The 26284-nt window shown below is 49.9% G+C and overlaps 1 protein-coding gene across 3 annotated transcripts; it reads left to right on the forward strand.

Moving 5' to 3' along the window:
- The first annotated feature begins 1377 nt into the window (after positions 1 to 1377).
- Positions 1378 to 26110, forward strand: TMEM201 (transmembrane protein 201). Of its 3 annotated transcripts, none has more exons than XM_077788095.2 (11): positions 1378 to 1510; positions 7305 to 7425; positions 7984 to 8178; positions 9576 to 9752; positions 10344 to 10747; positions 11105 to 11308; positions 19412 to 19629; positions 20194 to 20265; positions 21021 to 21299; positions 21401 to 21532; positions 21945 to 26110. In XM_077788095.2, the coding sequence occupies exons 1-11, from the start codon at positions 1437 to 1439 to the stop codon at positions 22040 to 22042; spliced, it is 1974 nt and encodes a 657-aa protein (XP_077644221.1). In that variant the 5' UTR covers positions 1378 to 1436; the 3' UTR covers positions 22043 to 26110. The 3 variants fall into 3 exon arrangements, with proteins under 3 accessions (XP_077644221.1, XP_085414807.1, XP_085414806.1); XM_085558681.1 differs by lacking the exon at positions 1378 to 1510 and adding an exon at positions 1632 to 2023; XM_085558680.1 differs by lacking the exons at positions 1378 to 1510; positions 21021 to 21299 and adding an exon at positions 1780 to 2023.
- Positions 26111 to 26284: the final 174 nt, after the last annotated feature.

A 26284-nucleotide genomic window follows, 5' to 3' on the forward strand; every position in this document is an offset into this window, starting at 1 on the left:
CTGTGTTTCTCTGCCATTTCGCTGCTTTTCATTGCGTTTCGCTGGAGTTTTGCTGCGTTTTGCTGCATTTGGCTGGCGTTTCGCTGGGTTTCGCTGGCATTTCACTGTGTTTTGCTGTGTTTCACTGTGTTTTGCTGGCGTTTCACTGTGTTTCGCTGTGTTTCACTGTTTTGCTGCGTTTTGCTGCGTTTTGCTGCATTTGGCTGGCATTTCGCTGTGTTTTGCTGCATTTGGCTGGCATTTCGCTGTGTTTCACTGTGTTTTGCTGGCGTTTCACTGTGTTTCGCTGTGTTTCACTGTGTTTTGCTGGCGTTTCGCTGTGTTTCACTGTGTTTCGCTGTGTTTTGCTGGCGTTTTGCTGCGTTTCACTGTGTTTGGCTGGCGTTTCGCTGTGTTTCGCTGTGTTTCACTGTGTTTCGCTGGCGTTTCACTGTGTTTCACTGTGTTTTGCTGCCGTTTCGCTGTGTTTCACTGTGTTTGGCTGGCGTTTCACTGTGTTTCACTGTGTTTCACTGTGTTTTGCTGCCATTTCGCTGTGTTTCCCTTGCATTCCGTAGTGTTTCGCTGGCGCTCTGTGCAGGCCCGGGGCTGCACTGTGCCCTCCACCAGCTCAGTCTGTCCCGCGAGCTCCGGGCCCGTCCCTGCCGTCACGCAGCCGACATTCAGCAGAACCCGTGTCCGGTGCCGGGCCGGGCACGCCGGGCCGGGCACGCCGGGCCGGGCACGCCGGGCCGGGCACGCCGGGCCGGGCACGCCGGGCCGGGCACGCCGGGCCGGGCCGGGCACGCCGGGCCGGGCACGCCGGGCCGGGCCGGGCACGCCGGGCCGGGCCGGGCACGCCGGGCCGGGCCGGGCACGCCGGGCCGGGCCGGGCACGCCGGGCCGGGCCGGGCACGCCGGGCCGGGCCGGGCACGCCGGGCCGGGCCGGGCACGCCGGGCCGGGCCGGGCACGCCGGGCCGGGCCGGGCACGCCGGGCCGGGCCGGGCACGCCGGGCCGGGCCGGGCACGCCGGGCCGGGCCGGGCACGCCGGGCCGGGCCGGGCACGCCGGGCCGGGCCGGGCACGCCGGGCCGGGCCGGGCACGCCGGGCCGGGCCGGGCACGCCGGGCCGGGCACGCCGGGCCGGGCACGCCGGGCCGGGCACGCCGGGCCGGGCACGCCGGGCCGGGCACGCCGGGCCGGGCACGCCGGGCCGGGCACGCCGGGCCGGGCACGCCGGGCCGGGCCAGGCACGACGTCCCGGGCCGCCCCCGCGGGGCCGGGCCGCCCCCGCGCACGACCGCGGCCTCGGCGCTGAGTCACGGCGGGCGCGCCGCACGACTCCGGGCCCGCCGTGACTCGCGCGCCGCCCCCGCGGGCCCGGGGGCGGGCCGCGCGCCGGCCGCGCCCCTACAAAGCGGCTCCGCCAGCGCCGGGCCCGCGGCGGCACCGGGCATGGACGGGGCCGGGCTGGGCGCCGCCGCCTGCGCCGCGGCCGCGGGGCTGCTGCTCTACCGCATCGCGCGGAGGTACGGCCGGGGAGCGGGGCGAGGACGGAGGGAGGAAGGGAGGAGGAGGAGGAGGAGGGAGGCCGGGCCTCGGCGGGATGCGGCCCGAAGGCGCCATGCGGGGCCCGGGCCCGCCCGCTGTGGGAGCGGCGCTCCCGGAGAGCCCTGCGGGAGTACCGGGGAGAAGGGCTGGGAGCGTGCTTGCCATGCCGGGAACGGCTTCGTGTGCCCCGCGGAGCATCATCAAAGCGGTGAGCGCACCGTGCTGCCCGGGCACACCGCTCCCGGCTCGGCCCGGCCCCGGGGCGGCTCTGCGGGCAGGGCCCCCGAGGGAATACCGGGGACAAGGGCTGGGAGCGTGCTTCCCATGCCGGGAACGGCTTTGTGTGCCCCGCGGAGCATCATCCGCGCTGCGCTGCCCGAGCACACCGCTCCGGCCCATCCCGCTCCGCCCTGCTTCCCTTCCGGCGGCGTTCAGGCAGGGAAAGAGGAGATAGATCCCGCTCCTTTGAAGGATGGATTGCTGGGGAACAGGTTGGTAAAATAACAGCGCTTTTAGCACTACTAGGGGAGAGTCTATACAAGTCAAAATTATTGATTAGGGACCAAAATTCCTTGGTTACTTGTTTCTTTGATTAGGGACCAAAACTCTTTGGTTACTTGTTTCTTTGATTAGGGACCAAAATTCTTTGGTTACTTGTTTCTTAATTGCGCAGAGCCCTCCTGACCTTAGAACAAATTCAGAGCAATTGAAAACCAGGTTTGGAAAGCGTCAGGAGAGATGTCACGATTCAGATCTCGTGGAAGGAGAAATGCTCAATTTGACAGATTCTAATCTAGCATAGAATGGAAGGAAGGTAGTGATGTGTGGAATATAAGGCTTTCCAGTCTCTGTAGCAGCAATAGACTTTGCAGCCTGCTCATCTGTTAAGTGCTTCTATTGGAGACAAGCCAGTCCCAGGGGCTCCCTATGTCAGGATTCACTTCAAGTTAATGCTTTGCAAGGGAAGCATGTTCCTGCACCCTCAATGCGATGCCTAAGGTTTGCTCTAAAGCGTTTGCTGTTTGTTTAACCATATCGATGATCAAGAGACATTAGTCCCTATACAAGACATGGCCTTTCTGTGACATATTTAGGGTAGACAAGAAATCCAAGTGGCCTAAAGCAATCCCAGTGAAGCAGGTAAGATTTCTTTGACCCAGTTGAGGCTAGCATGCCTTTTGAGGGAGGAGAGTGGGTTTGTTTTGCTCAAGTTCATCAAAAGGTCTCTGGAATTGAAAGCATTTCTTCCCCAAGTCCTTGAAGACTGCCGGTAAATTCTTTCAGGTGACCTTGATAATTCTTTGAGGCTACATGTTTGTGTTTCTCGGTACTATCCTGGTACTTCTGAATTTCTTATTTTCCCTTGGTTTAATGAATCCCATAGTCATCAAGGAGGAGAGCTTAATAAGGGGCACAGATGTGATATGAGACATAGCTATGATGCTGCCTTTGCTTTTTGATTATCAAGGAGATAAAAGATTTGATGTCCAGATACCAGCAGAGCCTGGGGTGGTTGTCACTGGGTGTCCCTGCCTGAGTGCACTGGGCACCTTTTTCCTGGTTGAGAGGACACGAAGTGTGGCTCTTGGGGGAGGACAGGCTGCATTGTAACTTACATCATCACTGTACTAGAATTCTGGTCTTGTGCCTAAACCTTGTCTCTAGCTGCTACTTCTGAGTAAATGCATCTACATTAGAGCTCACCTGCTGGAATCTGGGCAGCTGTGATGTGTTTTTCTTGCACTGGACAATGGGGTTTAGTGTTGGGTCTGCCCTGACAGACCCCTTTCCTGACATGTGGTGGGCATGGGCACAGCCTGGGGTTTGGCAGCTGTTCTGTGCCACCCAGGAGTTTCCCTGCCAGGGAGCTGAGTCTGAACCCAGCTGTGCCAACAGTGCCGTGCCAGCTCTTGGTCTGTCCAACTGCCACCAGATGTGGCTTGATCAAAACTGACCTGTGCAAAACAGCTCCTCTTCCCCGTGTATTTTTGTTCAGATTTGCTGGCACAGCCATTTGAATAATTGCTTTGTAATCCAGTTGTGCCAGAATGAAGGCTGCTGCTTTAAATACTTTTAATAGAGAATTGGGATTTTCTTCTAATCCTTGGTAACCTGGTGAAGAACTGCACATCCACCAGTGTCTCTTTCAAGACTACAGAAAAGTAAACATCTTCTGACTTAAAGAGGGTGGGGAATAAATGTAAATAAAAATATTTACAAATCCAGTTTATTAATACCAGCACTTACCAAGGTAAACTGGTGTTCTGGCAATCCGTTAGAAGCATGGAGTTCAGCATGACCTTAAATGTGTGTTAAATGAGAAGGGAAGAGTTCTGGGAAGGAGCCTGGGTTCCTCATGTTACATGACAGACACAAACTAGTTGCTACCCAGTGTTTGTCAATGGGACCAACAGAGCTGCAGCCTGATCTTTGTGAGCAAAATAAAGGAATCCAGCAGCTTCTCACAAAGGAGCAGGGTGTCAGATTACCTGAGCAATGTCAAACATTTAGGTGTTGATGTCATAACTGAGTTTACCGCAGGTATTTTCCCCTCAATTTTGTCTTAAGCAAATATTTTCTACCTGCAAAAGTTTGTCCAGGCCTGGGAGTATTTTCTGAGCTTGGCTGGGTGTGCAGGTTACACAGCACCTCAGCTGTGAGTGGGATCTGAGTGTGAGTTGTGTGTGAGAGCTGTGAGTGTGCTTGAAGTAACTCAATCACTTCTTGTTGCTCAGGTTTTAGTTTGCAGGGAGGTTCTCTGTCCAGTGGAGCTGGTTCAGATTAGTTCAGTGGTGGATTATGAACTCCTCAGGGATGATTTGCCTTTCAATTTGCAAGGGCTTGAGCACATGGTAAAGGCTCGATTTGTGTTGGCAGTCTCATACCAGAATCTGACTTTGGAAGCAGCGTGTGCTTTAGCTCACTGCCCTCAGCTGCTGCCTGAATCCAGTCAAGGTAAATATAGCTCCAAAGTAGTTAAATCTGTATTTGAAGAGTCTTTCCAAATGCAGAACTTGGTTTTTGTTTTCTCAGTCCTGCCCAATTACTAGAAAATTAGCACCCTACCTACATGTTCTTACCTAAACAACCTTTTTCTCCCCTTGTTCTTCTGCATCCACCAGATGGGGAATTTGGGATTTTTTGCACCTATTTCTATGGCAACAGATTATAGGTTCACAGAAGGAAGTATTATTGCCTTTTATCCTAAATAATCCAGGATTTAGCCATTTGTTTTGCTTATATTGCAAATGAAGTGCTGCTATTTAATCCTTGGTAGTACTTCCTGAGCCTCAAGAGTGAGAAATGAAATCCTGTTTGGGAAAGGATGGAAAGGCCTAGAGGACAGTGAGGATTTGGTCTCTATGATAGTAGCACGTTCTCAGGTAGGGTTTGGCACTGATGCATTTTGCTTTACAGCATGACTGCTTTATTCATTTCTTCACCTGTGCTTTCCCTTTCTGTCATGCTTGAAATTAGTGCTGTTACCTCTGTCATGTCTTGGAATTTAGAGCCCGGGGGTGGGTAGAGGCTGAGGGGAGGTGTGTCTTGTTTCCTGGGTGCCAGAGGAAGGGATTGTGGCGGGTTCCACAGAGGCTGGACAATAATTCCATCAGAGGGTGGAGCTCAGGCTGTGCCCTGAGCCACAGGATCTGTGTGCTGCTGGCTGAAGTTACGTGTTGTATGTGCACAGCTTTTACACCTTTAATAATTCCATCAGAGGGTGGAGCTCAGGCTGTGCCCTGAGCCACAGGATCTGTGTGCTGCTGGCTGAAGTTACATGTTGTATGTGCACAGCTTTTACACCTGGGACAGTGAGATTGGGCTGATACAACAGGTGCTGCTGTCCATCCTCCATCTGGCTGTTTTGACATGTGCTTGGCTTTTGGACAGCGGGAGCTCATGGATAACTCAGACTATCAACCTGGATTTGTCTGCTTTAAACTCTGGGTTGGTTTGGGGGGTTTTATTGCCTGTTAGTTTCACAGTGATATTTTTATGTCAGATCAGTTGAGCCCCCTTGGCAGTGAAGAAAGTTGAGCAGGGAATATTCATTTTAAGAGGGGTGTGGGTGTTTGCATCTATTTTGAGATGAGAGTCTGTCATCCTAGTAGCTCCAGCCATTTTCTTTCAGCATCTGGCAGGGAATCCTCTGTACATTCTGACTTTTCAGTGCTTCATTTCAAGCATATCCTCATTGTTAGTGCCTAAACAGGAGGCTCAGACATTGCTTGAGGGTTTGATGTTTTATGAACCGAGTTTCAGGGCATGGTCTATGGAAATGTGAGTGGGAAAAATGTTAATTGTGGAGATCCAGCTGCAGAGGTGATGTCTGAGAGAGAAGACCCACCTGGCTGTTTGGTTGCAGGGTGCCAGGCAACACTTCTGTAGCATTCAGATGCTTCAGCAGCAGAGAACATTCCCTAGAGCTGGGAGCACTTTGGCTGCTGTTATTTGCTCCCCTGCTCTGTTGCCCTCTCTGCTGCTGCACTGGAGCCACACAGATTAATGAATTCCCTGTTGGAGCTGGGCTGCTGGCAGCTGGGTCCATCTGTCTGCATAGCTGCCATAGCGAGTCCTGGGCAGCTGCCCCACCTTGGAAGGGTGACTGGGACTGGTCCTGATAAACCCAGACAGCTGCTGTGCTGCCTGACCTGCCAGGGAGCTCCTCTTGGGGATTGCACTGAGTTCTGAGACAAATGCAGAGCTTCTCCAGCAGGCAGGCTCAGGGGTCAGGCCGCTGAAGTTCTTTGCTCAAACATCTGTCACAACCTGGTTTTGGTGGGGCCATGTCACAGCTGTTTGTATTGGCTGTTGTTTTAGCAGGATTGCTTTAGAAAACAGGGGGCTCATGGATCAAGGTCATTAATCTTTATCCCTTCAGTCCTAGTGCAGAAAAGCAGGGGATGCCCGTTTGCTGGGTTTCTGAGCACCGTCAGCAGCAGCTCTTGTGGATCCTGACTTCCTTTTCCTGGAATCCTGTGTATTAAGCACCAATTCTACTGCACTTTCTCATAGAATAGCATTGCTGATTATGGAGAGGGCTCATACCCCCAAATATGCCCCTGAAAAACAGTGAAGTGGGTAAATCACAAGGTTGTTATTAAAGTTCTGGCATGTCCATGGTACTAGAACAGAGGGATGATTGTCAGGCAGAATTTATTTCTGCTTTAGAATTCCATCTTTTCATTGCTGAAAGGACTACTCCAAGTCATACCATGAAGCATTTGGAGCGGGAAGATTGGCTGTTTGCCTGAATTTCACTTTTGGAAGCCATTGCTCTCCTCTCCATCAGCTGAGCTCAGTGCTCCTGCCTGAGAAGTTTGTTCTCCCCCCAGGAATGTCAGCATTCAGGAACACACAGAATCATGGGATATGATTCTATGCAGGTGCTTTTATTGAGAGCTCTGGGAATCAGGGGTACAGACCCGAATCTGACTCCGACATGGCTTTCGAGCTGAACGTATTTTATATTCTATTGTTATGTAACTTACATATTAATTATTAAACTTATATTGTTCTATTGTATACATTGACATGAGTTTCTCATGATCTTTCTTAGGCCCCTGACCATGATTAAATGGCAATTATATTACTAAACAATCATCACATCTAACAATTATATAATATATCATGTACAGGCTACATAGGTGCAGTTCTAGCAAGGTATAAAATCTTCATGTACCTAGGGTATTTATTTTTCCCAGGGTCTACTAAGCTTAATTTTCCTTTTAACCCAAAATCCCCATGATTTTAAAACCCTTTTACTACCAGGAAGAAGCCCACGCACGTGACAGTGAACTGCTGGTTCTGCAACCAGGACACGGTGGTGCCCTACGGGAACCGCAACTGCTGGGACTGCCCCAACTGCGAGCAGTACAACGGCTTCCAGGAGGTATGGGGCAGGCTGGCACACACCCTGGGCAGGCTGGCACACACCCTGGGCAGGCTGGCACCTGCCCTGGGCAGCCTGGGCCGCAGGTAGCATGGTACAGCTGCAGTGCAGGTGAACAGGCAGCTGGCAGCTCTGTGCTGAGCACACGAGAGCTCAGCCCCTCAGCTTGGGGAAAGAATCCACTGTGCTGGGGAGTGCTGACTAGAGAGATCCAGACAAATGTTCCTCTCTTACTTTAAAAGTGTAAAAGGCCTCGACCTATCCCTTAATAATACTTATTTTACTGTATGGAACAATTCTCCTCTGTTTTTGTGTTCTGTTAAATAGCAAAGCCTGCCTTGAGCTGAAATGCAGCACCACCAGCTGCTTGTGGTAGGTGTGCAGGACAGTGGAGATGGGGGGAAGATTTGAAGCGTTTTGTCTCTTTATTTATTTATTTTGTTACATAGGTGAGAGCTAATGAAATGCAGAACTGCTGACAGAACTTAGGGAATGTTGCTGTCAGCCTAGCTTTGATTTTATGATTGAATGTTTGCTTTTCCCCCTGCTTTTTGTCAGAATGGAGATTACAACAAGCCCATCCCTGCCCAGTACATGGAACACCTTAACCACGTTGTGTCAGGCAGTCCAACTTTCTGTGACCCCACCAAACCACAGCAGTGGGTGAGCAGCCAAATTCTGCTCTGCAAGAAATGCAACAACCATCAAACCATGAAAATCAAACAGCTGGCTTCATTCTCACCAAGGGAGGAGGTAAGTGTTCGTTAGGGACTGCCATCACTGAGAATGTTTGTCCAAGGCATTCCCATCCATGATCTGCTATTCCTGCTCTGTTTATTCCATGCTGCAGCCTAGCAAGCAGGAGAGAGAGCAGTTTTTCAGTGTGCTGTGGTATGATGTTCCAACAGTCTTCAGAAGCACTCTGTGGCACTCCAGCGCAGAGAAGTTCAGTGGTTAGTGTTGTACATTTACCTAATTCTACTTCAAAGCTGGACTGTTTCCCTGTTCTAGATGAGCACTGGAAACTGAAGCTTGAGCTCAAGACATTTCTGAGATCATCTTACAACTCCAGTACTTCCCATGGCTGAGTTTATGGGACCTGAGAGGCACAACAACCCACTAGTTAACATGAAGCCTTAATAGATTTTGTTTTCCTGAGGCCCTGGCTGTGCTGCTCTGCACTTACAAGTGAAGTGGGAGAGGAATCCTGTGCAGCCATGATTTCCCTGGTTGGGCACCTGTGCTTAGGAGGGCAAAGGGACTTTGCACTTAGAGCAACAGGACTTCCTGCTGAGCAACTTCTTGGCCTTCCCATTACTTAATATGCATAGAGGATGGGATAATGGGGTTTCTCCTTTGCAGATTTATGGCTCCCTAAAGTTTTGTGCAGAGAATTTAGTGCTACATTCCTTGGCCTTTTAACCATGGTCAAGCCTTAGGGTTAGGCTGTGCTATAGTGTGATATGTCCATCCTCTGTCTTGCCTAATCCAGTCTGCTTTGTGTAATTATAATGAGTTTAATCAGAATGATTCCTGGAGAACAGATTGAAATTTGATCATGCTTAATGATAATATTTTTGGCTGGTGCCCTTTTCTCAGCTTTATTTCTGGTCCCTGCCTCTTGCCAGACCTATCCAGTTGCTCACATACTGCCAGCCTTTGGTCCCTTTTTAAGCATTCAGTGGGCTGCAGTGCCTGTGCCAGCTGAGAAACCTGGGATTGTGTTATCCAGTGTGCTTGGATAAGGGTGTCAGTGACAGCAGGGCTGGCTGTTCCAGGGAGGGATGAGCCTGGAGTGAAGGAGCCACAGGGATTTTGTGTCCCCTTATTGGAGGAGAAGAAGAGCAATTCTAGTCACTTGTCTGACCTATGTGAGATCATGAGATCTCAACAAAGACAGCAAAATCGGGCAGGGAAATTCAACATCCTGATGTTGGGCCACAGCAGCCTTCTCCAGGGCTCTTCTTTGCTGTCCCTTCTGGGACGTGGAGGCTGGCTCAGCTCAGCTCTGTGTGGGGCTGGCTGTGTGCCTGGCCTGCAGCTTGCTTCAGGGAGCTGGCCCTGTGGGACTGGGGTGACCTTTGCAAACGTGACAACCGGTGAGGCACGTGCACTTCTCACCTACGTTTCCTCTGCTCTTCCCTCTCCAGGGCAAGTACGATGAGGAGATTGAGGTGTACAAGCACCACCTGGAGCAGACCTACAAGCTGTGCCGCCCGTGCCAGGCTGCTGTGGAGTATTACATAAAGCACCAGAACCGGCAGCTGCGGGCGCTGCTGCTCAGCCACCACTTCAGGCGCCGGGAGACGGACAAGAGCTACACCCAGGTAGGTGGGGACCCATCAGGGAGTGCAGGGACACAGCTCTGCCACTGCACCTGCCTGTGCAGCTGGGAGAGGGAGGCAGCAGCCCGGGGCTCTCTAGCCCTGGGAGCTTGGGTGCGTGGCAGCAGTTTAGAAGAGCACAGGAGAGTTGCCAGAGATGCTTGTAATGTTAGCTTGAGGTTTGCCTCTTGCTGGTGTCATTCAGCATAGTTGCCAGAAGGTAACTCTAATGTAATAATAGAGTGGAAGGAAAATAATGGGACAGGCAGAGCAAGGGAGGTAGGGAAGCCAATTTATGAGTGCAGTGCAGGAAATTACAGAGTACAAGGGAGAAAAAAAAAGAACAATGGGAACTGAATTATGACCTTCTCCTTGTTTCACTGCCCTGCCTGAACTTGGCTTCTGCTCATGTCTCTGCAGTTGCTCCTTGCTACTTTACAATAATCCCATGTGGTGTCAGCCCAGTACAGAGACTTAGAAGGACTTGAGCAGAACAGTCCAGTAAACCATACAGTCTGGAAGTGTTTCATACAGCACCGTTTCCAAACCATGCTGCAGTTCATTCTGACAAGGTGTTTCTCCCTCCCTCTGCAGAATTTGTGTTCATCCTCCTCTTCCACTTCCATCACCACGCCAGCTCAGGTGATACTTCTGCGGTTCCTGGCCTTCCTCAGCTGTGCATTCCTGGTTCTGATGGCCTGGTATGGGTCAGGCGACCCCTTCTCCCTCAGCACGGCTGTCCCTGCTGCTGTCCCCTCCGGCCCCGCTCCCGTGCGGAACAGGACCGGCGCGAGCGCCCGCGGTGACAGTGACAGTGACGGTGACAGTGACAGTGGCAGCTCGGGGCACGGCTGGCCAGAGCTGCTCCACCTGCTCCCGGGGCACCTGCTGGAGAACCTGAGCGCGGCGTGGGCCTACGGCAAGAATCACCAGATGGCAGTGGCTGTGCTGGGGCTCTTCACCTGCCTGCTGGCCGTGTTCCTGGCGGGGCGCATCAGGTGAGTTCGGCTTCTGTCTCACTCAAGCTGCTTTAGTGGCAGCTCTCTTGTCCCGTGTTGCCTCGGTGATCCAGGGCTAAACACGTTCCAGAAGGGCACATGTAGTGCTGCATGCCTCGGTTCGTTCCATTTAAGCTCAAATTACTGTGAATGAAAAGCTGCCTGTGCAGCTCCGGCAGAAAATGGAGCTGATCTGCTCCGACACTTGCCCGGCAGCAGGCAGGGCTGCACACGAGGTGCTGTAGTCAGCGGCGGTGCAGAGCCTGCTCAGCCTGGGTACCCTGCCCACCTTCCCTCTCCTTGCCAGGGCCGGGGTGGTTGGCTGGTGACTGAAGTTGGGCTCTTGTCCCGTGGCAGGCTCCGGCGAATCGATGCCTTTGCCTCGGTGCTGTGGTTCGGAGTGATGAGCCTGCATTTGGCCGAGCGCTACCTGAAGACGGAGACGCCCAGCTGGCTGGACACGGCCAAGTTTGGCACCACGTCCCTGTGCTGCCTGGTGGGCTTCACCGCAGCCGTGGCCACGCGGAAGTCAACGGGCCAGCGGAGATTCCGGCCCCGAAGGTCAGAGCCAGAGCAGTGACGCTGGGGGAAGGAGGAAAAAAGCCTTGTGAACTCTTTGCGACTGGTGCTTCTCTCTCCTCTTTGTTATTTTCCCTTCCTCTGTGTCTCTTTTTTAAAATTAGATAAGCAGTGAAGATTTCTTCCTTTTTTAAAAAATATATATATTTATATATGCACTTATATATATGTGTGTGTGTATATATATATATAATTTTTCCCCATCCTTGCTTACCACTGTGCTAGCATTTCCACTGCTAGCCATGGAAGCTACTTGTGCTGCCTCCATTCTCCCTTCCTGTGCACCCTACATCAGCAGTACAAATATCCAGCTTCCCCAAAGCCCCTTCTTCCAGCAGCTGCCTCACAAAACTCCTCCATAAATGCAGCCTCCTCCTCCTCCCCATTCTGCTCCTCCAGCCAAAGAGATTCTGGCTCCTCCTGTCCTCCTGGTTCTTCTCACTGCCTGTCCATCCTTAGCCACTCACAGAGGAACCCTCTGCCCTGATCCACCATGGGGCCTGGGCCACCTTCACTTTCCTAATGGTGCTGGTCATTTTAATTTGGAACTGATGGGAACTTGCCTCTGGATTTGGAGCCCTCGTTAACACGTGCTGTGGTGCCCAGGCACGCGAGGAGGGGACCACACAGAGCCCATACCTGGTTCTTCTTGCCTTCCACTGTGTAGCATCACTTACCTGCACCCTCTCGCTCTGCCCTTCTCCTGGCTCCTGTTTCAAATGGAGAAGTGTCCTTAAGTGCTTTTGTCTGAAACGTCAGTAATTTATTCAAAAAGGTGCTTTAAAAAGCCGTGGTGCTCAGGGTGTCTTAATACCTGAAAGTATTCAGCTGTTTGAGGCTATATTTTCAGATCTACCAGTGGTTGTTGCTTTCAATGCCAGTTTTCTTTGGGTTTTTTTTACCCACCTGCTCCCCAAGCAACATCTGTGTATAAGCACAGCTGGATAAAAATGCCTCTGTTCCTCCACTCCTATAGCCTTAGAGAGAAGTATGGGACTGCCAGGCTCATGCTTTCATTGTACACCACTGCTCAGTCAGTGTTCATTGCTGGCAGCACAGATTGGCAGGGTGTGCTGTAGGAAGGGGTGGGAGCTCTGCTGTGGGACTGCATGGCAACAGAGATGGATTTTTTTGGGTTACTTGCAGGGGTTCTTTTTGCAGTCTGGCATTGTGCTAATACTGCTGAAAAAAGGGTCTGGAAATTGTGACTTGGAGTTGAGTGCCTGGCACTCCTCTGCCGAAAGCTGTGGTGGCTGGGTATTATTGTGTGGGGAGGAAGGAACTTACAGCTGTTGGGGTTTTTTAGGATTAACTTGTTGGGGCCTCTTAGGATAAGCAGTCTGATTATCCTGCACTGTTGTTTGAAAGGCACTCCACTGAGTTTCTCATATGGACTTTGGTTTTTCAAGAGGAAATAGCACTTTTACAGAACATCTGCTATTTTCTTCTGTTCAGAATAGCACAATGAAACTCGCCACCCTAATAGTCTGATGTAAGTTAATTGGGTCTAGTGATCTTCCAGTGTATAAGCTATAAAATAATCAGAGTGGAGCTCTCACTGTGAAGTATCTGCAACTCCTGCTGAAAAATGCAGACACTACTGGGTGCTGCAGATGCTGGTGAAATTAGAGGAGCTTTTTTAAAGGAAACAAAAGCTATTTCCTAGCTGCTCATACTTACTGTTCCTCAAACTGCTGTTCATTGTGAAAGCATAAAGGTAGCACTGCCAAAAGCTCTGAAATTCATTAACAAAAAGCCAGGCTGAGTCATGGGAAGGTGCAGCTCCTGGCTGTGTGCCTGTAACTGAGTAAGGAAGTGGCCACACAGACCTGCTGCCCACCTGGGCTCTCCTTTGGAATCTTTTTCTGGTGCCTTCAGATAACTGCAATATCCACCTCCAGGCTAACAGAACCTGCTTCCATCTGGTGCTTGTGAATGATGCTGAGGGTTGTTTTATGTACCCACAAGAGGAATCCAGCACCTGCAAAGTCTGGTTCCATCTTCCACGTTCCCATGTCCTCACCCAAAACATTTGTCTTCCAGCTCACAGGCATGGGAAACCTTGAGCTGTTATGGCCATTAAGTGAAATAAGGCATCTGGACTTTTTTTTTAATTCCTCCCTTCTTCCTGCTTCAGGACTTCCAAATTCTCCTCATAAAGTACATGTAAGAAAATACTTTTATCCGTGATTGTCTTCTGCACTTACTTTGTACAATTTGGATTGAAATTCCTCTTGCTGTTCTCCTGTGAGATGTGTCCAAGGAATGGGAGGAACCTCATATTTGAAGGATATACTGAGAAGCCTCAAAGGAGCGTTATGAGAAGCTGACAAACTCAGTGGGAATGTCATGCCTGATTTCTGTCAGCAATGTCCTTTTATTAATAAGAATGAAAAGTATCTGTCCAAATTCTCTTGCCCAGTAGTAAGGAAACTCTCAGTGGCAGCTTCTAAGATGGCTGGCAGCCTCTTCAGATGTTTTATTTTCAGGAGCTGAAAGTTGTGTTGAGCTTCACTGTGTCCTGTTTCCTATCGAATGCTATCTCCTCTAAGTATCTGTTTTCCTCCCTTTTTAGGAGCACTTTTGTTTTTTCTATTTAAACGTGACTCATCCTCAAGCTCCCTGGGGTCAGGCACCTTTTGTGACATTTTGCTCTTAAATGTTATATTGGTTTACCATGCCTGTTTTTTTCTCTTGTTATCTTTTTCCCTGTGCAGTGCTGGGATGGGGAGGATGCACACTAAATTTTGGGAACAGGCAGTTGCTAGAACTGTGGGAAGGAGAGAATTTACACTGTGAAGCCTAAATAATCCTGTTAAGGAATGTTTTAGCTTTGTTTGCACAGCAAGTGCAAATCTGTACTGAGTTTAAAGTCTTTTAATGTGGGAGATATGTTAACTGCAAGTGACATCCGTTTGTCTTCACTTTATGCAAATTAATACAAATGAAGTATATTTACTAGTTGCACTAATTTATATGTCAGAACATCAGAAAGCTACTTTGTTTTATGGCCAAGCTGAACAGCTGATCTCTGTGGTGCTTTGTTCACAACTTACAATTTAAGAACTTTTGTGCTCGTAATTGGGAAAATTTCAAAGGTGAAACAGAATAACAAAGTGCATATTGAAGTGGGGCTCATTTAATGCCAAAGAAGCTTTTGTTTTTGCTCAGGTGTCAGCTTATTTTCCCCACTTCTGGGTGCCTCAGCATGTCTGTGCTGCTGCTTCTAAAAGCAACCACCACTTCAGAGCCTCAAAACCAAACTTGCAGCAATTGAATTTTTGGTGTTTTAGAGACTCTGATGCTGACAGCCTCCTTCCTTTCTCCTTGTCTCACCTGCTTTTGCTGGTGGTGGAGGATGATGGCTCTTTAGGGGTAAGGGAAGAAAGGAGGAGGAAGGTGGGGTTTGTCCAGAGGTGTTCTGATTTATAAACTGCAGCATTCAGTCTGTCCCAGTTGTCTCAGACATCGAGCCCTGCAGAGAAGTTGTAAGTTAGCAGTATTCTACATTGACTGTGGAAAAAAAGTAGTCAAACCACTACTGCCTTTGCTGAGACTGTTCTTGCCACACCTGATTTCAAAGCCAGATAGGCTGTCCCAGACACTGCCATGCCATAGGTTTTATGGAAGGTGCTTTGCATTTTTCACCCAGCAGTTAGATATGTCATCTAGATGTAGATATCTGAGGTACATCATCTAACTGCATGATTGCTTGCCCCACACCGAGCCCAGCAGGAAAAAATGTGTGTTTTGGTGCTCAGTGGTGCTGTCCTGTGCAGCTGAGGTGCTATTTTCTGTGACACATTTCCTTCTGCTGGGTGGGATAAGAGCCAACAGAGGCTTGGTAACAACTAACAGCCACAGCTGACACAAAATCATCCAGAACCACTTGGTCACTGCTTTGAGCTTCTTGTTTTACCTTTGCTGGGCTCTTACTTCAGGCCACAGAGCAACACATGGTGGTCTCCAGGTGCTGTTTTGTTGCCCGAGGATTTTCTCAGCCATGCAGGCTAGAGCATGTGAATATCTTAACAATATTAGAGGGCTTTAGCCCAAAAGCCCCTAATTTGAGGTGCTGCTTTTTCATACTAGCCATGTGTCTGGACCAGGGGATGACAGCAGCAGAGCAGAGCTGAGGTGCTGGGGGGTTTAGTGGGTTTGTGTGTCACTCAAAATCAAATCTGCTCCATCCCCAGGTGCCTGGCTCTGGCTCTGAGTGGCTGTGGCTGATGTGCCAACTCAAAATCTTGTGCCCAGCAGAGCCAGATTTATAAAGGGGCCAATGTGGGTTCATTAAGTGCCTTTCCCTGGACAAGATTTGGGACAACACTGTGTTGCTTTGCTTGGTGGAACATGGCTTCAGCACGGGACAGCAGTGCCCGTGTGTCTGCCAGGCCAGCGCTTCTGTCCTTCCTGTGCCACCACTGAGCCTGGCAGGGCACAGGGGGACACTTGGGCTAACATTTCTGAGCAACTGCAGCCTCTGCAGGGAGAGAGAGCCCAGAGGTAGCAACCGAGTCAGCATCTCTGCTGCTGCTGCTTCTCTTCTTCCTGAGGCCCTCAGTGACATCAGTGCATGCAAACTGATGCCGTTGTGACCCTTCACCATTCTAAACACGCTGTATTTCTATCCAGTTCTTTCCTTTCTCCCAACTCCTCCTTTCCTACATCCATGCTTTGCATGCCCTAGTGAGCTTGGGTGTGTCAAAAGGGTGAGAACACGTGGGAATGTAAAAATGGTGTCGTGGCTTATTATTTTGGCTTTATGAATATTTCTCAAGTGCGCTGAAATTATGTGAAGCTAATAATCATGCTTAGATACTATAGAAAGTGTGTATTGATGTAATGTGAACAAAGTATTTATGCTCTTATAAAAATTAATATAATTAATAGCCAGTTAATTGCTCCAGACTGACTGCACTCATGAAAGGTGAAGGGAGCTGTGCTATGGTTTTCAGAGGTGCTGTTGAAATCGTGTGCTGTCACGTGCAGCCTGCCATTTCCTTCCAGGTGTGCTGTCACCTGCAAAGACACTTGGCTCTTTGAGCATGGCAGGTGCTCTCCAGGGAAAGGGACAGTACTCAGTCCTGAAGTCATCCCTCTAAAGCCTCGTCTGGGACCAAAGCTCTTGGTGTACAGGCAGGAGGAGGCTCCTGCCCACTCCTGGCATGCCAGCGAGTCTGGATTTGTGTAGGCGTAGGATGTGCATGTACACACACACCTCCCTGCCACCAGCTGGGGAGGAAAGGTACAGCTGATGACAAGCATCTCTACTCTAGAAGGTCTTAGTGCAGGATGTGGCAGCTCTAATTCAACCCTCCTTTTTCATCCAAAGCAGGACAACAGGCAAGAGGCAAGAATTCTTACTCTTGGCAGCTGAAGTTTCTAGCTCTCTAAGCCACATATCAAAATATTAATATGTCTGAGAGCTGTGCCCATTTTAGCACTACTCTCCCTTGTCCTTGTGCCTGTTTTTTATTCCTGTACTGCTCTTCACTCGTGGTTCTGAGTTTGACAGGAGGCACAGGCTGTGGCCCTGAGTGAGGAGGTGCAGCAGGGCAGGGCAGTGTCAGGGCACACAGGGTTAACCTGTTCCTGGGTGGCAGGGACCTGGAGGTGCCTGCTGTACATGGGCAGCTCAGTTCCCAGGGGACACTGAGTCCAGAGGAAATATCTCACCCCCTGGCTGACACAGCTCCAGCTGCCAGGGCAGGTGAAGCTGGGCACGGCCCCCAAGCTCCTGCCTGTGACTGCACCTCACCTTCTTTCCTCATGGGCTGAATAACCTGACAGAGGAGTGGGGCCCTCTGCAGCCTGGCCTGCCCCGTGCCCTCCCTTGTCCCTCTCTGTCCCAGGGATGATGCAGCACCTCTGGTAAAATGTGAATTAAGCAGGCACACACGTGTGGTGCTGTGTGAATAACAGGGAGCTGTTGGGACAGAGGAGGGGAGGCTCTCCTGGCAGGACGTGTTTCTTCAGGACCGTGTACAGTCCCAGACCATGTAATACCTTTCTTTATCTATTTATTTATTTTTAAAGTATCTGTGTAGCAGAGTTGTGCCCAACTGTCTAGTAACATTGTGATCATTGTAAACACTAATTAAGATACCCAACTTTTGATGTTCACAATATCAAATTCTGAAATAAACGGCTTCCGGGCCTCGACTATTTCCACAAACTATCTGACTCCAGAGCCTTTTTTTTTCCTTCTTTTTTTTATGTTGCTTTTTTTTACTGTTGCCAGAGCCACTATTACCATGTGACAGATGGCTTGGAGCAAAGGCACAGCTGCAGTGCTCCATCCTGGGGCTGTGATGTGGTTGCTTCCTGCCTCATGATCCTCTTGATCTCCTCACCTTTTTTTTATCTGCTTCTGGAAGAAGTTTTAGTTCAGCTACCCATTCTCAGGCATGAAGCTCATTCCCATGAGAGCTTTAGCAGCATCGAGCCCTCTTGACATGGCAGTGGCAAACACTAAAGAGTGCAGAGAACAGGAACAGGATTTTGCACACTTAGCAGGAATTTGTTCAGAACAGATCAAAGTTTAGGACACATTTTGGTCAGAATTCAGTCCTAAGGCATTAATAAGCTATACTTGAATATCTTAGCTCCTCTTTGCTAATCAGAAAAATCCCTTTTCTGGATGGTTCAAGACCATTCTTCACTGCCCTGAGGCTCTGGCTGCACTAACTGGGTGAGGTTGAGCAGTGGGGCTGTTGAGCAGCAGAGCCCATGGAAGCCTGATCCAAAACAGTTACAGTCCCAGGACTGTGGTTATGAGTGATAAATTACTGTAATATCTCCCAGCCCATTAAATGAAAGACTTCCAAAAGCCAATAAACCAGTTAAGCTGTTTTCTGCTGCAGCAAGGAGCTGTGTAAAGTTGGATCCTTTAGCCCAAAGACACAGAAGGTGCAAAGTTAGGACAAAAGAGCCAAGTTGCTCACAGGTGATGCTCTGGTTTGGCCCTCCACAGCCATGGCACAGTGAGGGGTAGGTATCACTCTTTCTCCTTTGATTCATATCAGTCCTGGCTGCACTTCTAATTCCCCTTCCCATTCATTTCCTCTTACAAAGCTGAGCTGGGCACACCCATCTGTGTGTGTGGGATGCTCTGAAGGGCTCCCCAGAGCAGGACCCCCTTTAAAGGCAGATCCTCTGGAGCCTGAGAGCTTGGGCCACTGGGGCTGCAAGGCCAGAACATCCCTGGCTGCTTTAGAGGCATGTCCTGCACCAGCACCCTGCTTGGCTCACGTGTTCAGCCTCACTGAGCTGGTCAGGATTGGTGCTGGCTGCCTCCTACTAGCAGATAACTCATTTATAAGATACTTTAAATTGTAATCTTCACTCTGGAGTTAGCATGGCATAATATTGCTGCACCAACTCTTTTATCCCCAGGACAGAATGACACGTGCAGAAAGCACCCCACAGTGCAAGGCTAAGATTTTCTTCACCCTCTGATTTCCTCCTGGCTTTCCTTGGACAGAAGAAAAGCCATGTAACCATGTTGCTGCTCTCATCTGTCTCTGTTTCCATTCCAAGTGAGATTAAGGCTCCAAATATTGTATCTGCTAAATTGTATCTGCAAAGTCAGATACCTCCTTTTAAAAACGTGTGCACTTCATACTCAGTTCTTCATCATGATTTATTTGACAGTTCTATTACCTGTTTCTAAGTAAAAAAAATCTTACAGAGGAACAGAGATTCTGGTTCATATTCTAGACTTTCTTTCATGTATTTTCATTAAATTGTCCAAAAGAATACAAAATTCCTGTATTTTAACATCTGGACTTCTTAAAGCATTCTCTGGGTAATTTTCTCATCCAGGGTATTTTCACTGGCATTCCTAAACTGTTCTACCCTCTTTTCCACCCTGTATTTTAGGACAGGTTGGTGCACAGTAATTTAAGTAAGGTTGAGCAGTTCTTTTCCCAAAGTGTAGCAACATTCCTGTAAACTCTTCAGCACTCCTGCACTGAAAAGTTGGTGCAAACCTGGTACCAAAGCAGGTGTTCCTGCAAGCAGGAGAGAGGCAGGTGCTGGGATTTCTTGTTGCTAAGTGTCTGTCATGCGTGTCCTTCACAGGTTCCTCTCTGGGGACTCCATGACTGTCTTTCCCAGCAGCCCTGGCACAGCCTTCCCTTCACCTGCCACGTCTCTGTTTGTCCCAACACCACCCAGTATCCTCCACCTGACAAACCAGCAGCTCTTCAGGTCCCCACGCAGAACTGCCTCGTCCTCTCTTCCCGGCCGTCTCAACAGGGCGCTCTCGCTGGGCACCATCCCCTCGCTGGCCCGGGCAGGTGGGTGCAGAGGGAGCAGCCCTGCAGTGCTGCAGGAGGAAATGGGCTGGGAGGGATCCAGGAGAGTGTCCAGGCTGTCAGAGGGAGCAGAGCTGTAGTGCTGCAGGAGGAAATGGGCTGGGAGGGTTCCAGGAGAGTGCAGGGGATGTCAGAAGGAGCAGGGCTGCAGTGCTGCAGGAGGAAATGGGCTGGGAGGGATCCAGGAGAGTGCAGGGGATGTCAGAAGGAGCAGGGCTGCAGTGCTGCAGGAGGAAATGGGCTGGGAGGGTTCCAGGAGAGTGCAGGGGATGTCAGAAGGAGCAGGGCTGCAGTGCTGCAGGAGGAAGTGGGCTGGGAGGGATCCAAGTGAGTGTCCAGGTTGTCAGAGGGAGCAGCCCTGCAGTGCTGCAGGAGGAAATGGGCTGGGAGGGATCCAGGTGAGTGTCCAGGCTGTCAGAGGGATTGGGGCTGGATCCACACATTACAGTCCTGCTCCTGTGGCACAGAGGAGTATGCAGCATTTGGGTTTGGGGTTTGGCAGCAGCTGAACCAGCTGGGTTCAAATGGTTTCATTTCTGATTTTAGATTCTGGCTACTTGTTCAGTGGAAGCCGGCCGGCCTCGCAGTCATCCCAGTCCAAGGAATTCCCAATATCAGGTACTGCTCCAGGCCTTCCAGAGCAACAGGATTTGCACTGAGTGGGTTGAAACTCGTGGTCTGCTTGAATTCTTTCCTCCCCACTCACATTCCAGTGAAAATGTCCAATTTGCTTCTAGAAATGCTACAGGGAGAGTCCCTGCTAGAAGTGGGGAGGCGTTGAAATCAGTGCTGTGTGTGTTGGATGTTCTCCCTGGGAGAGCTCGCAGTGACATCACTGAGAGACAAAACAAGAAGCCCTTGGCTGATTAGAGCAGAGTGGGACAGGATATTCAGCTGCTCCCAGGGCAGCTCCTTTGTAGCTTTCCCAGCAGGGTGCTGCTAGTTTGGCTGCTCCGTGACCTGTCTGTTGCCCTTCTGGCCCAGACAGGTCAGTTTGTGCTGCTGCAGAGGCAGTCACAGCCCTGCAGCTCTGGGGGACGTGCCAGGACAATTCAAAATGCAAAATGCACTGTGCAGGCTCTCCTGGATGGGCACAGCTGAGCAAAGACAAAGCTCACCAGGCTCCTGATACCTTGATTCCTGAGTCATTCCTGAGTGTACTAAAGCACTTACGGAATTTCTCTGTGTTTTGCAGTGTGGGGACTCTAATAAATAATTTCAGTACAAGGTACATTGGTGGACACGTGCAACTGCCATTCCTTTTCCTTGTAGTACTACGAGAGAGTTAAAGAGCCTAAGCTGAGTTAAAGAGAGCCGTGCCTGCTGCAGGGGATGCTAACCCGGGGGCTGTCCGTGGGCTGTTTGTGTTGCAGATCCCTTCTGGCTGCCGGCGGGCAGCCGTGCCCCGTCCCGCCTGCCGTCCCCGGCGCCGTCGGTGGCCGGCTCGGTCACCTCCAGCTCGGGGTCGCTGCGCGTCCGCCGGCCGCTCATCAGCCCCGCGCGCCTCAACCTGCAGGGCCAGAAGCTGCTGCTGTTCCCTCAGAGCGAGGCCCTGCTCAGCCCGGGCGGCTCCGAGGAGCAAACCCACTCCGACAGCAACGCCTGTGCCCCCGAGCTGCCCGGCTGCCCCAGCAAGAGCCTCGGCGTGCCTGGTACGGCAGCGCCGCGCTCCCGGCGAGCCCCGGCCACAGTGGATGGGGAACCTTCAGGAGAAACCCAGGGCGTGAATTTTCCTGTCTTTCTCTCCTTGCAGATATGAGATCTGCTGTGGAAGGGGGGAGTATTTGCAGTGATAATTCCATCAAAAAGGAGGATCACTCATCGCACTCATCTACCTGTGTGGTAGACACAACTACCAAAGGGGATGATTTGGCAGGCTGGAGAGGTGAGTACAAGTCTGGTGACTGCTTTGTGCACCTGTGAGCATTTCTGTGAGGAGAGCTGAGATCTTTCCTGGAAACCAAGTAAGTAGATGCTAAATGGACCTTCAGCCCGCTATTCTAAGATCTTAACAAGGCTTTTCCTGTTCTTTGGACTGTCTGAAGAACACTGTCAAAGTGCTAAACTGAGACAGAAGAAGAAGGGTGGGGATACAGGTGTCAACAGCATCAGATAAGACTACAATAGAGCCAAAAGAGAGCAATGGAGTCTTTCCTGAAAGAAAAAGTGCTTCAGCAATTTCTGCTTGTGCTGAAACACTGGCCAGAGAGAAACAGTACAACATATGTTCACTTTTACTTATCAGTTCTTTAACACCTCTTTCTACAATTCCCTTTTCTCCTCTGTGTTCTGCCAAGGTCGCTTTGGTACCTCTGCTCTCCGGGGCCTGCTGGCCGTGAGCCTGACCCTCAACGCTGTCTTCACATCAGCCTACGTCTACAGGAGCCTGCGCTGACTTGTGCCAACACTCCCTGTCTCTCTGGTTCCACCTGGTCCTGAGGAGACACCAACAACTCCACCACGGCTTCACGGCCAAGGCCACGCCACCGGTGCATGCTGTTCATCAAAAAGCTACTGTACACTCAGCTGGCATGAGAAGGAACCTGGGCAGCTGCTGCCATCACTTCCAGGTAGAACATATCCCAGGACTGTTCCTGGAGATGGCAGGCAGAATTCCCAGCTCCAGCTCAAAGCAGGAGGCCACTCCAATGGCCCACACACTTTCTTTCAAAAGAACTGAACTGAGACACCTGAAAATGTGTGAGCTGCATTTTTAGGAACCTACCCCATGCTCTTCTTTTTGACATACTGACCTCGTGCTGATGGTGCTGGTAAAATGGGGAGAATTAGAACAAATGAGCTGAAGAAGAGGGATGGCTTAGTAGCTGGTGCTGGGCTTTGGCAACTGTAACAGCACCCCCAGGCTCTGCTCAGTGGTTCCTCTTCTCTCTTCTCTCTGGCATTCTCCTCTAAATTGTCAGTGAACTTTCTTTAGTTGCCTTAAGCTTGCCTAAGCACATGGGTGACCTTGGCTGCTCTGTCATGTTCTTGCATCTTAGATGTCCTTGTGCTTCCAGCTGGACCTGGCCCTGAGGCCACTTTTACCAGTTCCATCCTGGCCATGCTGGTTCTCAGCCCGCAGTGTGTGCCTGTGTCCAGCCCTCTCTGTGGCTGCAGGGCTGCACAGCCCCCAGACAGACACCTGTGTTGGCTGCAGCAGAACCTGGAAGCCCAAGCCTTGCTTTGCCCAGGAGGCATGAACTGTGCTACTCTAAAGTGGGTAAAAAGAAAGGATCCTGGTGTGCTTTGCACCACAGTCGAAGGGCCTCAGCTCACAGCTCTGCTGGAGTTCTCACTGAAGCATTGAGTGGCAGAGCCTGTTCTTGCTGTAAATCGCACAAATCTGTTCTGTTAGAGGTGGGTGAGGAGCTGTCTGATTGTATACATCTACCCAGAAACCTAACACCTCAGTCTGACGTTGGGATTTGCTGAGTAACTGTTTAAAATATTTCTTACTAGTAAAATGCACAGGTGCTCTCAGTGGGAAATGCCAAACCTGCTTCTGGACAGTTCAGCCTTCTGGATAGATTCTTCTTTTCTAGCCCGAGGAAAGTAGTAGATTTTCAAAAGCAGTTTGTAGTTTGGGTATTTCTGGATTTTGGGTAGGTCTTCAGCATTGCTTAGAATTCATGGGCCATTTAGAATATTGTGCTGAACACTCAGAGTCATTTAATGCATCTTAGGGAAAAAAATCTTGATGTTTTGGTTCTCAAAAACCAAGTGCAGAGAGAAGATTCACCAATGTGTTAAAAATACCTGGTGAGAAGAGAGTTGACTTGCATTAGCTGTGTATTTCCTGAAACAGGACTCAAATGTATTAAGAGGTTTTCTGTTGTCTCTTCCTTTGTGCTCCTTTACCTCAAATTTCACCCCCCTGCCCCACTGCCCTGTGTTTGCAACCTGAATTGGTGATTTCCATCCTCAATTGGTGATTGGTGTCTTTCCCTCCCTTTCAGTCTGCTGCTGTTCCTCTCTTGTGTTCTTGCATGTGCACAGAGCAAAGTGTATCTGCTGCTGAGCATGGAGCCACAGCTCGCAGTGATGATCACTCTCCTTTCACTTTGTTTTCTTTGTTGCACGTTTTAGTTGAGCTCCTACCCAGCCTCACTTAGAGCATGGGAGCCCTGGCCAGGTTCTGATCAGCTGCATGTGACAGCATAAACGGGGCTTTGCTGCCGATTCAAGCACTGAAAACCTGAGTGTCTTTGTGTTTTCCAAATCCCCCTGCATGCTTTGAGCTGCCCACTTCCAGCTGCTGCTCCCACCCTGCCTGTGGGTGAGCCTGGTCCCTCTGTGGCTCGCAGGGGAGGCCGGGGCTGCTCACGCTCGTGCTGAGCCAGGGGCTGAGGAAAGGTCACTGCTGGCTGCATCTCCCTCGGCCTCCTCGGGCAGCAGTGAAGGGCTGCACTGCCAGCACCTCCTGGACCAAGGCGCAGAGCCAGGAGAGACCTGCAGCACAAAGATATGCTGCAGACTGATGAATTCTATTGTAACTTGCATGAATTGTCCCTTGTAGCCAAACCGGACCCATAACCTCGTTGTGAAGAGATTTTTGTCCCTTTTATAGACTTTGCACGCTCACCCGAGCATGTGTACAGGCAGGATGATGGCAGAGCAGCTGCCAAGCTTCTCTTTAGGCCTCTGCTCTCTGGGTTTCATGATGTTCTGGTGCCATGTGTGATCCTTGTCCCACCTGGAGGCCTCCTACACAGAGAGACGAGCTGCCAGAAAATGCCGTGGCTTTGCTTGTCTCCATCACCCAGCAGATGTGCACTGTGACTCCATGTATGCAAACCTCCCTCTTTCACCTGCCAGCCTGCGCTGAGTTTCACCACCACACTCGACCAGATTGCAATACCAACCTTCTCCTCCTCTCCAGCCAGCCAGGAGCTGCAGCATCTCCATCTCTTCCCACCCGCGTTCCAGAACGAGAACACTAACCTGTCACTGCACTTCTGTGGCTGCTCACTCAAACTGTTCTTGGAAGGGGGTTTGGTGACCTTGTCCAAAGCAATAGAGAGACTTTGGGAATTGGGAAGCTTTTCATTTGGTGCTAGAACTCTCCCGTGGTGCTCTCATTGTTGTGAAGCCTTTCCTTGAGGAACACACGAGCGTGAGTGTGTGTGTGTGTGTGTGTGTGTGTGTGTGTGTGCGTGCAGATGTACAAAAACATTTGCAAGGTTTCTTCATTTCAGAAGATCTGAGCCCATGTTTGTCTGTATATTGTTGGCCTTAATCTAGCTCGTAGATACTGTGTCTATCTTGCTGCTCTTTTCTGTACAAAGCTGGTTTGGAGGAAGCAGAAGTTTATCTGGTCCCCCTGTAAAAATATCTGTGACTGATGATGTTGATCTTCATACAGTGTTGTTCAGAGGGGAGATTTTATTTTTCTAATACTTTTCCTACTGTAAAAACTGTTGGAGTGTATGGAGTGGGAAAGATCTTTACAAAATGGCCTGATAAAGATCTGAACATGACTTAATAATACCAACAATTAATGATGAGGTCAAGTGAGCTTTATTTCCAGACCTTTTCCATTTCCTACTTTCCATTGATAATGTCCAGGTACTTTTTCTTTGGCTATGGGCTTGTTAGGCATGTTCTGAGACCTTGCAGATACTTTAGATGATTTTGCTGTTCTGAATTAGAAAGAATTTGTATTTTGGAGTCTGGTTCCAGTTCCACAGTCTGGGGAGTTAGGCAGATGTGACAAATATTGTGCACATATCTATTTGATGGGATAGAGGGAGTGGGTAGAACAAGTTGCTGGTTTCTGAAGATTACCATACCTTTTTACATAAAACCTTAGACATTAAATTGGTCACTGGGGAGAAAAAAAACTCATTGCTGGCATATGTAGGCCAGATTCACTGAATTTTAGCCTATTTGTTCAAGCAACAGATGAGGCCTGTGAATGTTTGATTCCCGCTCCCTCTTCCTGGGTGCTGGGAACATCTGTAAAATCTGTAAATCCCTGCTGAACTGGCTGGGTTCCTTGTAACAGGGCAGCTGGACTGAAGGGCTTCTGTTGCCTGTGGATGCTGCTATATTTTTCTTCCAAGCACCATTCCTGGAAATAATGATGGTCTTAACTTCTCTCACAGACATTTGTTAAAAGGCTAGAATGGGCCTATTTGGCCCATACTTTTTTTTTTTTTAATAATATATGTTGCATCCAGAAATTACCATCACTGTGTTCTGGGCTGGGAGTAAGGTACAGAGTATTTTTTGACTGAATGGGTAACTAGAGAGGGTGAGGAGGACAACTTCAAGTCCTAAACCTTATTTCCTGTGAAAGAAAGACTGTATGTTATGTGTGTGTACTTTGGGGAGCTGTATCACTGTACAGTTTAGTTAAACATGCTCCAAGGAAGGAGAAGCTGTTCCTCGGAGGTTTTTAGTTCATGCTTCGTGTTTAAAGAGGAATATTTTTCTTTAAAAAATAAAACCGGATAAGTTTTCACCTTAGTGTGCGTGGTCCAGTTATATGCACACCATTCTTCTGTGTTCATTGGGCACTTCAGTGGTTTTTTTTCTTTGTGAAGTCATGACAGAGTGTTTATGTATTATTGTATAGTCCTTAATTTATATTTTTATTTTGTAAGGTAAATTAGGAGGAGGCAGCATAAACTGATAA

The sequence above is a fragment of the Lonchura striata genome, chromosome 21 (assembly GCF_050655825.1).
Source record: "Lonchura striata isolate lonStrDom1 chromosome 21, ASM5065582v1, whole genome shotgun sequence".
NCBI lineage: Eukaryota > Metazoa > Chordata > Aves > Passeriformes > Estrildidae > Lonchura > Lonchura striata.

Coding starts and splice junctions, on each gene's coding strand:
- TMEM201 (XM_085558681.1), top strand. CDS start 1,857: ATGCCGGGAACGGCTTTGTGTGCCCCGCGGAGCATCATCCGCGCTGCG. Junction 2,024..7,304: donor GATGGATTGCTGGGGAACAG/GTTGGTAAAATA, acceptor TTTTACTACCAG/GAAGAAGCCCACGCACGTGA. Junction 19,630..20,193: donor CCCCTCGCTGGCCCGGGCAG/GTGGGTGCAGAG, acceptor TTCTGATTTTAG/ATTCTGGCTACTTGTTCAGT.